Source organism: Piliocolobus tephrosceles, chromosome X (assembly GCF_002776525.5).
Source record: "Piliocolobus tephrosceles isolate RC106 chromosome X, ASM277652v3, whole genome shotgun sequence".
NCBI lineage: Eukaryota > Metazoa > Chordata > Mammalia > Primates > Cercopithecidae > Piliocolobus > Piliocolobus tephrosceles.
In genome coordinates, this window is record NC_045455.1 from 93,973,848 (window position 1) to 93,989,907 (window position 16,060).

At 46.3% G+C, this 16,060-nt stretch overlaps 1 protein-coding gene across 13 annotated transcripts in view; it reads right to left on the bottom strand.

Moving 5' to 3' along the window:
- The window catches only part of ZMYM5 (zinc finger MYM-type containing 5), a 38,224-nt gene extending 22,605 nt beyond the window's left edge, over positions 1-15,619 (bottom strand). For 6 of the 13 annotated variants that reach the window (XR_002726047.2, XR_003309416.1, XM_023190625.1 and 3 more), the window contains exons 1-3: positions 7,458-7,516; positions 3,311-3,803; positions 2,977-3,070 (exon numbers count right to left, since the gene is read on the bottom strand). Coding sequence is in view for 11 of the 13 variants with exons in the window: in XM_023190625.1 (XP_023046393.1) it covers positions 2,977-3,070; positions 3,311-3,803; positions 7,458-7,465 (595 nt within the window). In the remaining 2 variants the exon portion in view is untranslated. Of the gene's footprint in view, positions 1-2,976; positions 3,071-3,310; positions 3,804-4,807; positions 4,976-7,457; positions 7,517-13,539; positions 13,608-14,567; positions 14,825-15,041 lie in introns of those variants that run through there. The other 7 variants (XM_023190624.2, XM_023190621.2, XM_023190622.3 and 4 more) reach the window with 7 other exon arrangements.
- Positions 15,620-16,060: the final 441 nt, after the last annotated feature.

The window sequence follows — 16,060 nt, forward strand, 5'->3', positions numbered from 1 at the left end:
TCAAAACTCCTGGGCTCAAGTGATCCTCCTGCCTCAGCTTACGGAAGTGCTACAATTACAGATGTGAGCTACTACGTCCATCCATTATTATTTTTTAAAGACATTAGGTCTTGTTATGTTGCCCAGACTGGACTCAAACTCCTGGACTCAGGTGACCCTCCTACCTTGCCTTTTTTTTTTTTTTTTTTTGAGACAAATCTCACTTCGTTGCCCAGGCTGGAGTACAGTGCAGCGATCTGGGCTTACTGCAACCTCTGCCTCCCAGGTTCAAGTGGTTTTCCTGCCTCAGCCTCCTGAGTAGCTGGGACTACAGGCACATGCCACCACGCCTGGCCACTTTTGTATTTTTTTAGTAGAGATGGGGTTTCACCATGTTGGCCAGGCTGGTTTCAAACTCCTGACTTCAAGTGATCTGCCTGCCTTGGCCTCCCAAAGTGCTGGGATTACAGTTGTGAGCCACCATGCCCAGCCCCACCTTAGCCTCTTGAATAGCTGGGACTACAGGTGCATGCTACTATACCTGGCTAAAGCTTTACTTTTTAATATATCTAACAATAGAAATAAGAGAAACCTTTGGGGTCTTCATTTTAAGAGTAAATCTGAGACCAAAAAAATTGAGAATAAGTACCCTATGGAAAAAATTAAAAATGTAAATATACATATTTATTATAGCTTCAAAACAAAGAAAAAGCATGTAAATGATGAAAAAAATACGTAGCGGAATGAGTACTTCAACAAATATTTTGTAGTTACTAAAACTTACATATACATATTTTTAGAGACAGAGTCCCACTCTGTTGCCTAGGCTGGAGCACAGCAGTAGGATCAAAGCGCAATGTGACCCCAAACTCCAGGTCTCAAGTGACCCATCTCAGCCTCCTTAAGCGCTGAGTTTACAGGTGCACATCATGGTGCCTGGCTAATTTTTTTTTACTTTTTATAGAGATGAGGTCTTCGCTACGTTACTGAGGCTGGGTTCAAACTCCTGGCCTCAAGTAATCCTTCTTCCTTGGCCTCAAAAAGCGATGACATTACAGCGGTGTGCCACTGCACCCAGCCTATATTTTTATCATGACATAAAGTATTAGCATTTAGATTAAGTAAATCAGCAGGATACAAAACAATATAAAAAATGCTCTAAATTATATTTTTAAAAACTAAAGATTGAAAGCAAACCAAAATCTTCACAATGGTCACATTATTTCTAGTTACTGGGGTAAGGAGACATATTTTCTGATTTCTATGATTTTTTTCTAAATATTCTATAATAATCACATAGTATTTCATAACCAGAAGATAAGATTATTTTAAAAATAAGGAAAAAAGTTGGCCGGGTGGCTCACGCCTGTAATCCCAGCACTTTGGGAGGCTGAGGCAGGTGAATCACTTGAGGTCAGGAATTTGAGACCAGCCTGGCCAACATAGTGAAACCCCATCTCTACTAAAAAAACAAAAAATTAGCTGGGCATGATGGCACATGCCTGCAATCCCAGCTACTCGGAAGGCTGAGGCCTAAGGATCACTTGAACCCAGGAGGCGGAGGTTGCAGTGAGCCGAGATTATGCCACTGCATTCCAGCCTGGGTGACAGAGAGACTCTGTCTCAAAAAAAAAAAAAAAGGGAAAAAGCACTATTTTCCATGAAAGTAACAACACGATACATTAGATTCTCAGGTTCTCGTTACTTTTCAGTCCTTTCCTAAAATTCAACAGGCTATAAACACCAAAATGGTCAAAAAATCAATACCAACTCTCCTCCAAACCCCTCACGAGTCATATAAAAGCAACAAAAAGGCATTGCTATTTTTTAAAAACTTGCTATATTTTAATTATATCAGAATAGGACTATCCATGTAAGTTCTAAAAATACAGTTCCCTGATTTAAAGGCAAGAAAGTTTTCCAACTTTCAGAATTAAGCAAATAATAAAGCGCCCACCTAAAAACTAAAATCACGCCAGGTGCAGTGGCTCACACCTGTAATCCTAGCACTTGGGGAGGCTAAGGTGGGCAGATCACCCGAGGTTAGGATTTTGAGACCAGCTTGGCCAACATGGAGAAATCCTGTCTCTACTAAAAAGACAAAATTAGCCAGGCGTGGAGACAGGCGCGCCTGTAATCCCAGCTACTTGGGAGGTTGAGGCAGGAGAATCAGTTCAACCGAGCAGGCAGAGGCTGCAGTGAGCCAAGATGGCGCTACTGTACTCCAGCCTGGGCAAAAAGAGCGAAACTCTGTCTCAAATAAATAAACAAATAAATACAAACTAAAATCAGGGATAAAAACAGCCTAAAAATAAAAGCTTAAGCAAAAATTGAAATTATAAATAATTACAAATAAAATAAAATCCAATCATTATGTATTACTTTGTTCTTTCATTTCACTGTATCTTTATCCTTTGATTTTTATACAAAGAAAGAAGGCTAAAGAAGGTAAAGTATTTCAATTGAAATACTTCAGATGTAAATCATACTGGATAACATAGATTAAAATTTCAAAATTTCAGAGACCAAGTAAACCATACAGTTTTATTAAGTAAAATATTCTATCTTAATATGAAAGTCAAAGGCTGGGAGCGGTGGCTCATGCCTGTAATTCCAGCACTTTGGGAGGCCAAGGCAGGTGGATCACTTGAGGTTAGGAGTTCAAGACCAGCTTGGCCAACATGGTGAAACCCTGTCTCTACTAAAAACACAAAAACTAGCCGAGTGTGGTGGCAGGCGCCTTTAATCCCAGCTACTCAGGAGCCTCAGGCAGGAAAAAAAAAAAATTCACTTGCACCTGGGAGGCGGAGGTTGCAGTGACCTGAGATCTCGCCATTGTACTCCAGCCAGCCTGGGTGACAAGAGCGAAACTTGGTCTCCGAAAACAAACAAACAAAAAACAAAGTCAGAGAATGTGAATAAAATAGATATGAGCACTAAAAAGAACAGCCAAAGGTTTATTTACTTGAGGTAGAAATAATATCACTTACTGCTTACCAGGACTATGATGAGTTGCAAATTCTCCATTCTGAAATAAGTCTCCTGCCACATTCATTCTACCAGGGTTAAAAGGTCTTACTCCAGTCTTGGTCTGTGGAGTTAAAGATGGGGTGTACGTTTGTATATTAACACCAAAATTACTTGACTGAAGTCCTTTAGCGACATCTCCCAAGTTGGTATTCTATAGTGATGTTTTATATGTAATCATTATGTTCATATCTTGCCCAGCATTCACAGAGCTTATACCTGTTTCTAAGGTTGTAACATTAGTAATAACGTATTTCAGAGTCAATTCTGTAGTGATACCACTATTACCCATTCCTGCATTTACCTTACTTCTTGAAAGACTGGAAGTGGAGAAATCCAAATCTTTGGTTTTGTTTTTAGTTCCAGGAAGTCCCCATTCAATAAAATAGGAAGAATTTTTCTCCGCTCCTCCATTTGTTTCTATGTCCTCTTCATCATCAATAACAATTGTCTCACTTATATTTCCTTTCTGAGACGCCAAATCTCTTGAAGGAGGAGGAATTACAGAATAATTTCCTTGTGGCTTTTCATTTTTTGATGACACAAGTATGAAGTTTCTTTGATCAGCTATTGCTGGAGCAGAAATTGAAGGAGGTTGTATAGATTCAATAAATACAACATCATCATCATCTTCCACTGGTGAGTTCCTAGATCTACTGACTAAAGGACAAGCTGGATGACCAAATGAATCCCCTATGTCCCTGAGACTAGTTGCCATGGCCATATTCCCTAATAAAGCAGGAGTCTGTTCAGTCAATTCTAATCCTCCCACTGAACATTTATCCATTCCAATGAACCTGTAAAGAGACAGAAAAGAAAAAGTTCTAGTATGTTATGATTTTTGCATTTCACTACAATAAAATAGCACAAGTAAATTTTTCAAATTATTTTTTGTGATACCTGATATCCACTCTGGTTTTCCTCTACTGTTAACTAATGTTCACTTCAGAGTTTGATGGAAATTAATTATATAATTTCGGTAGTCCTTTAAAAAATTCTAATCAATTTATAGTACTCACATTAGTCACTCTTTATAGTGAAAAAATGCCTGTTTCCTTTGAATTAGAAAATAGTAACAAAAAAATTAAATACCAATAACTTAAGGTCCTAATATAATCACTTACATTCCATATGCTTTTATCTACTACAGCGTTTATGATATGGCCCTATTTCCCAACTGTCTCCTGCCATTGTTTTCTTTCCAAAATCTCTTCTTCCAAAATAATTATGTGATTATCTTTATGCATCTTTTTTGTCCTTGTACAGAAAGCATTAAGTCCATTTATGCCAGATATTACGCAATGGACTTTTTACAGAAAGTCAAATTATCAAAACTCCATGATAGTAGGTATAATTTACTCTTAGAGTTCAAGAAATTGAGGCCTAGGGAAGCTAACTAAATTGTTCCAGATAACACTGGGACTTAAACTCAGGGCTCTAATGCTAGGCCCCAAATTCTTTTTCTTTTGAGAGAGGGTCTCACTCTGTTGTCCAGGCTGGAGTGCAGTTGCGTGATCCTGGCTCACTGTAGCCTTAAACGCCTGGGTTCAAGCAATCCTCCCACCTTAGCCTCCCAAGTAGGTAGGACTACAGGCTCTTGCCATCACAGCCCAGCTAATGCTCCATAAATCTCTTGGAGAGAGGAGGTCTCACTACATTGCCTGGGCTCATCTCAAACTCCTGGCCTCAAGCAATCCTCCTGCTTTGGCTCCCCAAAGTGCTGGGATTACAGGCATGAGCCACGGTACTTGGCCTAGCCCCAAATTCTTAACTTGTTAATACTCAACATTTGTATACTTACTATGCACTAAGCTGTGATGAAGGAAAGAATCTAGCAGAGACAGTAGCTGAAAAATCTGGAAGTGAAAAACTGATGAAACACGGGTGGCTCTTAAGAAGGTGAGAGGATGAGGACATGTGCACAGCTGGTAATGAAATTGATCATGTATAAGAATCACCTCTATCTCAACTGAAAAAAGGCAAAAGTAAGTATAACTGGAATGCATGTAAGTATGCAGAAACAATACATGGGATTATACATGCTGGCCTCAATTTTCAATCTTTTTTTCTTTTGGTGTGAGGTCTCACTATGTTACCCAGGCTGGTCTCAAACCCCCGAGCTCAAGTGATTCTCCCGCCTAAGCCTTTCAAAGTGCTGGGATTACAGGAATGAGCCACCACAACAGGCCTGGCCTCAGTCTTTTTTTTCTTTTTGTTTTGTGAGACAGGGTCTCACTCTGTCACCCAGGTGCAGTGGCACCATTTCAGTTCACTGCAACCCCCACTTCTCAGGCTCAAGTGATCTCCCCGCCTTAGCTTCCTGAGTAGCATGCCTCGCTAATTTTTTGTATTTTTGCTAGAGACAGGGTTTCACCATGTTGCCCAGGCTGGTCTCAAACTTCTGAGTTCAGATGATCCACCTGCCTCAGCCTCTCAAAGTGCTGGGATTATAGGTGTGAGCTAGTACGCCTGGCCTCTGGCCCCAATTTTCTGAGTAGAAACTTGAGAGTGAAATGGGGTGGGAATTTTACAGGTGTTGAATGATTAAGAAAACACACTTCATAAGGCAGTCATCACTCCATTTTATTTTAAACATCTCATATTGAAATATGCTTTTTTTTTTTTTTGAGATGGAGTCTCGCTCTGTCACCAGGTTGGAGTGCAGTGGTGCGACCTCAGCTCACTGCAACCCCTGCCTCAGCCTCCCAAATAGCTGGGACTACAGGCGTGTGCCACCACGCCCAGCTAATTTTTGTATTTTTAGTAGATACAGGGTTTCACCATGTTGGCCAGGATGGTCTTGATCTCTTGACCTCATGATCTGCCCACTTTGGCCTCCCAAAGTGCTGAGATACAAGGCGTAAGCCACTGTGCCCAGTAAAAATATGGTAACATTTTTATTCTAAAAATTTCCCAGCTGGGCATGGTGGCTCACACCTGTAATCCCAGTACTTTGGGAGGCTGAGGTGGGTGGATCACTTGAGTTCAGCTGTTTGAGAACAGCCTGGCCAACATGGTGAAACCCCATCTCTACTAAAAATGCAAAAATTAGTCATGGTGGCAGGTGCTTGCAATCCCAGCTACTCAGGAGTCTGAGGCAAGAGAACTGCTTGAACCCAGGAAGCAGAGGAGGTTACAGTGAGCCAAGATTGTGCCACTGCACTCTAGCTTGGGCAACAGAGCAAGACTCCATCTCAAAAAAAAAAAAAAAAAAAAAATTCCCAATTTAATCTATAATCCATACAGTCATGAAATAGGTAACACTTATGCTATTATATATATTAACTCAGATAACGCTTAATTAAGTGAGCAAGGAACTATTATTCTTCCCATTTTGCCAGTTAGGAAACTAAGCCAGGAGATAAGTAACCTGCCTAACTCACCATTGCTAAAAAAGCTAGTCAGGATTCAAATCCAAGAAATCTGACTCTAAAACCTATTTCTCAGCCACTATATTATATGCAATGAATGTGGAAAACAATTGTTAAAAATTACTGATCTTTTGTTAAGATGAGCCAATTCATTACAATAACAAAATTAACATTTAAATAAGGCTGTTTCAAAGATAAAGAAATAACAAATTTAAGGACCCAGTTTAAAATAAGGTTTGTAAAAGAAATGAAAAAAATTGGGGGCCAGGAATGTTGGTTCATGCCTGCTAATCCCAGCACTTTTGGGGGCCAACTGGGAGAACTGCTTGAGCCCAGAAGTTTGAGACCAACCTGGGCAACATGGTGAGCCTCCACCTCTACTAAAAATTTTTTAAAATAATGAAAAAAAGGGAAAATAATTTCTGGAAAAGAGTTATAACTGACTCCACAGTATCTTCTTCTTCTTCTTTTTTTTTTTTTTTTAAGGTGGAGTCTCACTCTGTGGCCCAGGCTGGAGTGCAGTGGCGTGATCTAGGCTCACTGCAAGCTCCGCCTCCCAGGTTCACACCATTCTCCTGCCTCTGCCTCCCAAGTAGCTGGGACTACAGGCGTCCGTCAGCACGACTGGCTAATTTTTTGCATTTTTAGTAGATTCGAGGTTTCACCATGTTAGCCAGGATGGTCTCAGTCTCCTCACTTCATGATCCGCCCGCCTGGGCCTCCCAGAGTGCTGGGATTACAGGCATGAGCCACTGCGCCCAGCCCACAGTATCTTCTTGTGGCTGCTAGGTTCTATTTTACTTTTCTCACAGAAAATAATACACAGAGTACTCTTTATACTCAGTTTACTGCAGTCATCTACCTTTAAAAAAAAGATTAAGTATTCACCTACGTTTAAATCCCACATTATAAATAAGTTAAAACACTACTAAAGGCCGGGTGCGGTGGCTCACACCTATAATCCCAGCACTTTGGGAGGCACCAAGGTGGGTGGATCATGAGGTCGGGAAATGGAGACCATCCTGGCTAACATGATGAAATCCCATCTCTACTAAAAAAAAATACAAAAAAAAAAATTACCCAGGCATGGTGGTGGGCGCCTGCAGTCCCAGCTACTCGGGAGGCTGAGGCAGGAGAATGGCGTGAACCCGGGAAGTGGAGCTTGCAATAAGTGGAGATGGCGCCATTGCACACTCCAGCCTGGGAAACAGAGCGAGACTCAGTCTCAAAAACAAAGAAACCAAAAAACAAACAAACAAACAACAACAAAGAAAACACTACTAAAAGCCATTGTGTTTATAACTTAACTGTCAAAAACTTTAATTCTATAAACACAAGACCATAAGAAAATTTTAAATATTTCTACAATATTGTGTAAAAACAGAAAAAGATGCTGTTTAGCCAATTAGCTATGTGGCAGCAGGCAAATTATGTCACCTCACTGAGTTTTAGTTTTCTAAACTGTGAATGGGGATAACATATAGCTTTAAGCTTTTTAATGAGGTGAGTTGACATGCAAATCTCCAGCATATGGCCTGGTCCATATCAGAGAGTGCAAAAAATATCAAATTATGACCGGGCCCGGGGGCTTATGTCTGTAATCCCAACACTTTGGGAGGCCGAAGCAGGTGGATCACCTGAGGTCAGGAGTTTGAGACCAGCCTGACCAACATGGAGAAATCCCACCTCTACTAAAAATACAAAATTAGCCGGGCATGCTGATGCATGCCCGTAATCCCAGCTACTCAGGAGGCTGAGGCAGGAGAATCACTTGAACCCAGGAGGCAGAGGCTGCGGTGACCTGAGATCATGCCATTAAACTCCAGCCTGGACAACAGGGGCGAAACTCCATTTCAGAAGAAAAAAAAAAAATTAGCCAGGTGTGGTGGCATGTGCCTGGAGTCCCAGCCACTCAGAAGACTGAGGCAAGAGAATCGCTTGAACCCGGGAGGTAGAAGTTGCAGTGAGTTGAGATCATGCCACTACACTCCAACCTGGGTAACAGAATGAGACTCTGCCTCAAAAACAAACAAAAAATCCTTTCCAATAAAAAGGTATTTAGGCAAATACTATGTTACATCGCTACATCCTGGGATTTCAGCAACTGTCTAATTTTAAACATTTAACTAGTCTTCTTGTGGTATCTTATTCACACACAAAATTACAACACTAGCAAAATCCTTAAATGTAAACTATCTCTAGAGAATGGGTAACAACGTAAATTTAACAGGATATTTAGGTGTAAAGATAAGGGTTAACATAAAACAAAGAAACGAATACATGTACTTTGAACTATTTGAGCCATTTAGTTCTCTTCTTGTAGTCTACTTTCAGAGACACTTCACAGTTGAATATATAAGCACTCCTAATTAAAATCAGATATAAAGGTGTACCATGATTCTGAAGGTATTCACAAAAGTAAGAGATCAGAAAAAGAAGAGTCAACTGAACTACCACCACAGATAGCAAGAGAATTACTGCAGGAACCAGGTACAAAATTACTATCTAAATTGGGCCTGGTGCCTCACACCTATAATCCTAACACTTTGGGAGACCAAGGCAGGAGCATCACTTGAGGCTAGGAGCTCAAGACCAACTTGGGCAACAAACTGAGAACTCATCTCTACAAAAAAATAAAGGCCAGGTACAGTGGCTCATGCCTATAATCTCAGCACTTTGGGAGGCTGAATGAGATGGGAGGATAGCTTGAGCCCAGGAGTTCAAGACCAGCCTGGGCAATGTAGAGAAACCCCTCTCTACAAAAATTTAAAAATTAGCCCAACATGGTGGCATATGCCTGTAGTCCCTGCTACTTGGGAGGCTGAGATGGAAGGATGACTTGAGCCCAGGAGATCAAAGTTGCAGTGAGCCATGATCACACCACTGCACTCTAGCCTGGGCAACAGAGCAAGACCCTGTCTCAAAAATTAAAAATAAATACAATAAAATAATTAGCTAGGCAAGGTGGTACACGCTTGTAGTCCCCAGCTACTTGGGAGACTGAGGCAGGAGAATCACTTGAGCCCAGGAGTTCAGGGCTGCAGTGAGCTATGACCACCCCACAGCACTAAAGTCTGGGTGACAGAGTTACACCCATCTCTAAAAATTAAAAAAAAAAAAAAAACCAACTCTGTCTAGAAATCAGTAGCCCAGCAGAGATTAAGACAGTAAACTGGGCCAGGTGCAGTATAATGCCCCGTAATCCCAGCAATTTGGGAGGTCTAGGCGGGTGGATTGCTTGAGTCCAGGAGTTCAAGACCAGCATGGGCAACACGGCAAACCCTTGTCTCTACAGAAAATACAAAAATTAGCCAGGTATAGTGACATATGGTTGTGGTCCCAGCTACTAGGGAAACTGAGACAGGCAGATTGTTTGAGTCTGGGAGATGGAGGTTGCAGTGAGACGGGCCACTGCACTCCAGTCTGGGTGACAGTGAGAGACCCTGTCTCAAAAAAAAAAAAAAAAAGATGGCCATTGATCATGTACAACTGACTTCGTTCCCTTCCAAAACTCCCCTAAACAGTACTATCACAAGGAAAGGAAGAACAAGAAACAAAAGCAGTATGATTTTATCAGTAAAGAACAGAAGGATGAATGGTTAACTAACTGCCAACCTGAGATAGCCAGAGTCTAAAACGGTGGGAAAAAAAGCCAAGAAACATTCTGATTTACACTGTAGGCTCAGAAATCTGCAGCACCAGGTGTCCCTGGAACAGAATGGGCAGGTGCTAAAAAAAGAGTTTGAGAGATCTCTTCCCTCCCATCAAGCTGACGGTGACAGGCCTTTCCCCATTTTTTTTTTTGAGACGGAGTCTTACTCTGTCGCCCGGGCTGGAGTGCAGTGGCCGGATCTCAGCTCACTGCAAGCTCCGCCTCCCAAGTTTATGCCATTCTCCTGCCTCAGCCTCCAGAGTAGCTGGGACTACAGGCGCCCGCCACCTCGCCCGGCTAGTTTTTTGTAGTTTTTAGTAGAGACGGGGTTTCACCATGTTAGCCAAGGATGGTCTCGATCTCCTGACCTCGTGATCCGCCCGTCTCGGCCTCCCAAAGTGCTGGGATTACAGGCTTGAGCCACCGCGCCCGGCCTTCTAGCACAGTTTCTAAAAATTTTTTTCTTTGACAAGATAGAACATAAGATCCAAGACTTGGGTTCACCAAGCACTGGGGAATGTTTCAATACCAAGAAATAGCCCCTCTCCATTGCTTGAACCCAGGAGGTGGAGGTTGCAGAGGGCCGACATCACACCATTGCACTCCAGCCTGGGTAACAAGAGCAAAACTCCGCCTCAAAAAAAAAAAAGAAATGTCCCCTCTCCTATTTGATTCCCAGAGAGCTGGCATCCAGACTTATATTTTCCAGGCAGCAAACTCTTCTCTGGAGGCTTTCCTTCTCAGCAAGACTCATCAGCAAAAAAGGAAAGTCCTAAAAATATTAACCTATGGGGTTCCCCATCAATTGGCCAGAAGATCATCCGCAAGCTTCAAGTTAGAAACCCCACTCCCACTCTTCCAATTTGCTTTTTAGTTCCCAATTGTTTGGTTTTTTGTTTTTGTTGTTGTTTTTTGGGGGGTTTTTTTGAGATAGAGTCTCGCTCTATCACGCAGGTTGGAGTGTGGTGGCGCAATCTCCGCTCACTGCAAGCTCCCCCTCCTGGGTTCACACCAGCTTCCTGACAGCTGGGACTACAGGCACTTGCCACCACGTCCGGCTAATTTTTTTTTTTTTTTTTGTATTTTTAGTAGAGACGGGGTTTAACTGTGTTAGCCAGGATGGTCTTAATCTCCTGACCTCGTGATCTGCCCGCCTCGGCCTCCCAAAGTGCTGGGATTACAGGTGTGAGCAGCTGCGCCAGGCCTTTAGTTCCCAATTCTTAATCATAAATAAACCAGTCAAGAATTACACAATATATATAATACCTACTATGTACCCACAAAGATTTAAAATAAAATTTTTTTAAAAAGAAATTACACAGGCCAGGTGTGGTGATGGGTGTCTGTCATCCCAGCAGTTTGGGAGGCCGAAGCAGGCGTATGACTTAGGTCAGGAGTTCCAGACCAGCCTGGCCAACACGGTCAGACTCTTGTCTCTACAAAAAATACAACAATTAGCCAACATGGTGGCATGTATCTGTAGTCCCATCTACTCGGGGGGCTGAGGCACAAGAATCGCTTGAACCCAGGAGGCAGAGGTTGCAGAGAGCCTAGATCACTGCAAGGGCAAGACTCTGTCTCTCTGTCTCAAAAAAAAAAAAAAAAAGAATTATAGATGGAGTCTCGCTCTGTCGCCCAGGCTGGAGTGCAGTGGTGTGATCTTGGCTCACTGTAACCTCCACCTCCCGAGTAGCTGAGATTACAGGCATGCGCCACCACACCCGGCTAATTTTGTACTTTTTTTTTTTTTGGTAGAGACGGGGTTTCCCTATGTTGGTCAGGCTGGTCTTGAACTCTCGACCTCAGGTGATCTGCCCGCCTTGGCGTCCCAAAGTACTGGGATTCCAGGTGTGAGCCATCGCGCCCAGCCAAGTTTTGTATTTTTAGTAGAGATGGGATTTCACCATGTTGGCCAGGCTAGTCTTGAACTTCTGACCTCAGGTGATCCACGCACCTCAGCCTCCCAAAATGCTGGGATTACAGGCGTGAGCCACCATGCCCAGCCAACACTTCTAATATAAAAAGAACTGCTAAAAACTAAAAGCTTAGTGGCAAAAATGAAAAATTCAGCAATAAGAATTGAAAGATAAAGCTGAGAAAATCTCAAGAATTAAAGGAAAAAATAAAGAGGATAAGGATTATATCTCAGGTAGGGGGGAGAATTATATCTCCCACTAACTATACACATGTATGGGTGTGCGCGTGTGTGGGTGTCTCAAACCTCATGGACCAGGCTTTTTTTTTTTCTTAACACAGGGTCTAGCTCTGTCGCCCAGCATGGAATGCTATGGCACAAACACAGTTCACTGCAGACTTGACCTCCTGGGCTCAAACAATCCTCCCACCTTGGCCTCTCAGAGGGCTGGGATTACAGGAGTGAGTCACAGTGCCTGGAGCCACTTTACTGATTTTTTTGAGACAGAATCTCTATCTGTTGCTGAGGCTGGAGTATAGTGCTGTGATCACTGCTCGCTGCAGCCTCAACCTCCTGAACTCAAGCGATCCTCCCACCTCAGCTTTCTGAGTAACTGGGACTACAGGTGTGTGCCACCACACTAAGCTAATTTTTATATCTTTTGTAGAGACAGAGTTTTGCCATGTTGTCCACACTCAAACTCCTGGACTCAAGCTCTCAAGCTATCCGCCCACCTCAGCCTCCCAAAGTGGTTGGGAGACAGGCATGAGCCACTGTGCCCAGCCACTTTACCTACCCACCACATCCTGACACAGTCCTAAGTTTAACTAATTAAAGAGATGTGCTGTGAAATGCAAGAATTTAAGAGCAAATAAGTCAGTAGACAGCAACAAGGGTAAAATGAAGGCAGGACTACTACTATGGGAGACAAACTAATCACAAGTTTTTGATGAGCAACGGAAAACTGTTTGATCAAGGTTAAAAGGACAGAATTGGCAAGAACTGAATCCCAGATAATAAAAGTAGAAGTAAAGCTTGTAGAAAATCACTTTCACTCCTAATGAAATTATTCACACAAGGATTGGTGTTAAAAGCATTAAGTGAATAGCTGACAGAGAAAGGGCATTTGTGCTGTACCAAAATGAACACACTGTCCAGTAGCAAAGAAAACCCCGAAAAAACAAAAACAAACATTAACTTCCTAACAGAGAGAGATCAGGCCACTCAGATTCGGTGGTCAATCTTAGAATTAGGAACAGTGTGACAACTAGTTTATGTTATCTCCTCATGTGATGCCAGCTGGAGGACTGTCAGGGTACATAAATAACAATCTTCCTCAAATACTAGGCAAACATCAACGTCAAAACAACAGATTATTGAGTAGTGTTTCTTTTTAATCCAACAGTAAAAACGTTTTTCCAATCTATTGGAAAAGAAAAAATTGCAAAATGCAAGGCACTTAAAAGAGCTAACTCTAAATCTTGTTCTGGAACTTGGGTTCCAAAGCTAAATCCCTCAGGAAGAACACCCTACTACTGCACTAATTATATTAGACAGCAAAGCGAGGTTAAAAACAACAACAACAAAAAACTCACAATGGAGATATTTCCTTCTTAATTTCTGCCAAAGCCTCACGACATAGGCTTGAAGGTGATTCCTGGTCCTAGAATGAGAAATGAAAACCAATTTCTGTACAACCAACCTGTATGCACAACCCACTCAACACCGGGAGGTGGCAATGGGGTAAGAGGCCAAGGAGTTCCTGGGCTCGGCTACCCTCCCCCACCCTACTGCGACCGGGAAATTAAGTTGAAAAAAAGAACGACAGGAACCGCAACGACCAGACGGAGCTAAAGCTAAAACTGCTTCGTCCACCTGCAGCACTGGGGATGGAGTGGGCTGGGGATCCGAGGCCTGCTCCCACGAAGGGAGAGGGAGGGGCAAACGTTGCCTCGACGACCAGGGACTTGTATTCCCTCCTACATTTGCCCACCCAGCGTCCTCTGTCACTCGAGGCACCATGTCCGAGGTAACGGGCGGCGCGCGTCACCTCTGGGCCCACAACTGCCTCGAGAAGTTGCCCTGGGGCCCCCGCAGTCGACGACAGGCCCCAGATCCGCCATTAAACTCGCCCAGATAAGCCGCCAAGAGTAAAAGCCGCGCAGCGTCGGGAAAAAGAAAAGCGGAGGAGGGGACCCAGTGGGGCAGAGGCAGCAGCCCTCGCCCGAAAAACCTGGGGACCTCGGCTCCCGCGGCAGGGGGGCAGCGCAGCCCCGAGAGCGGACACCCGGCCGGGCGCCCCTTCCCCGCTCCCCCAACACTCCCGGCCTCGGAGAGAAAGGAAAATGCCCCGCGACGTCTCCCGGGGGCCGGCACCCCGCCCCGCCGCCCCGCCGCCCCGCGACCCCCGCCGCTGGCGACCGCTCCCCAACACTCCCGGCCTCGCCCGCACTCTCCCAGCCCCTCGGGCCGCACGCAAAGGCGCCGGTGACAGGAGCGCAGCCCCGAGCTGCCCCTGAGGCCCCGACGCGGCAGCGGCGACGGCGGCCGAGCCGCAGGATATTAACCGGGTCGCAGGGAGGCTGCGGGGGCTGCCCTCACCCATCTCCGCCTCCCCAGTCACCTCGGCCTCCGCCTCCGGAGGCTGCGCTGCTCCCAGTCACCCCCAGTCTCGGCGGCCCTGGAATGGAAAGACAGCTGGGATAAGCCTCACCCGGTTCTGGCTGCGGCTCCGCGGAACGAACCTCCCCTCTCCCGGCCCTCCCCGCTTCGGCGACACGCACAACTCCGCTCAGTCCAGTCCCGGCTTTGGCGCTGGTGAGGAGGAGGCGGAGAAGGAGGCGGCGGCCCGGCCGAGCCCGGGGAGGCCCCACCCTCCGTGAGCTCGTTGGCTGGCGGGGGAGGCGGGCCTGGGCGCCTCGAGCACGTCCATTGGCTCCGACGGCCGTCCTTCAGGGCCCCCCCTTCGGTGGGGTGGTCCGGAGGGCCGTCTGTCAGCTGCGGGCCACACCCGCGGCCCGGCCGTTCCACTCCCGCCTCTGCCAGCCCTCAACTCCTGGCCCGGTTCTCCGCCCGTCGGACTCCTGCCCTCACCTACCGGGTCCGCCAGGGTCAGGAGCCCGAGATTCGCCGCCCGTCGCAGCGGCCGCGCTTCGGCCCCTCGGGGCACCGGGCTTTCCGGGACCTGTTTAGCCCGGGAGACTCCGGCGGGGCCGCCTGCCCGAGCCCGGGCGTCCGGGCTGCGGCAGCGGCTCCCAACGCCTCCGCCCGAGGAGAGCGGCAGCCTGGATGCCCCAGCGCCCTGCCTGTCCAGTTCCTTGAAGGACAGGGGCGAGGCCGGGGAGGCGCTGGAGCGGGGCCGAGTGAACTTTCGGGGCCGCGGATGAACTGGAGTCCGGATCCGGCGCGCCGCGCCCCGTGGGGAACAGTCCCCCACCTCCCGCCATGGCTGCAGCAGGAGGAAACGACGTCCTCCATTTTGTCGGAACGACTGTGGGAACTTGGGACCCCCTAAAAACCAAACCCTCTGGGGCCAGGACTTGTCCCCGGGAAGCCCTGACTGGGCTCTGCCATTCGGCCAAGGGAACAGCCCCGGCTGCCGGCGTCTGCGTCCGCGGGGCCGTAGGGGACGGGCACGATGGCGGAGAAACCCGGACGCCGCTACCCGACTCCGTCAACCAAGATGGAGGGAGCTGCGGGCTCCCCTGGAGCTGGGCTCCCGCCGGCTGGAGGGGCTGAGGCCCGCCCTGGGGCGTCCCTGGGCGCCGCTGTCCTGTGCTCCGCAGCCCGGGGCGCTGGCCCTGCCCAGGCCGCTCTACCGCCTGCCACCGTCTCCTGGTCCTCAACTGTTGATGGAGGCTCCCTCCACAGCCCGCTCCATCGCGGGGCGCACTCGCTGCGGCCCCCGGGTGAGAGCGGAGTCAGGGACAGACGGCGCCCGAGGAGGGCGGGCCCCACAGGCCACCTCCACGAGGGGTCTTCCCTCTTGTTCCTCGTCTACACCTACGTCTTCGGCGGACGTCATGGTGCTGAACCATTTCCCAGACTCCACGTAAAGATGGAAGCGATGCCGGTTTCGTCTCGCCCTGGCGGTTCTTAGTGGGATTACAACTGAGG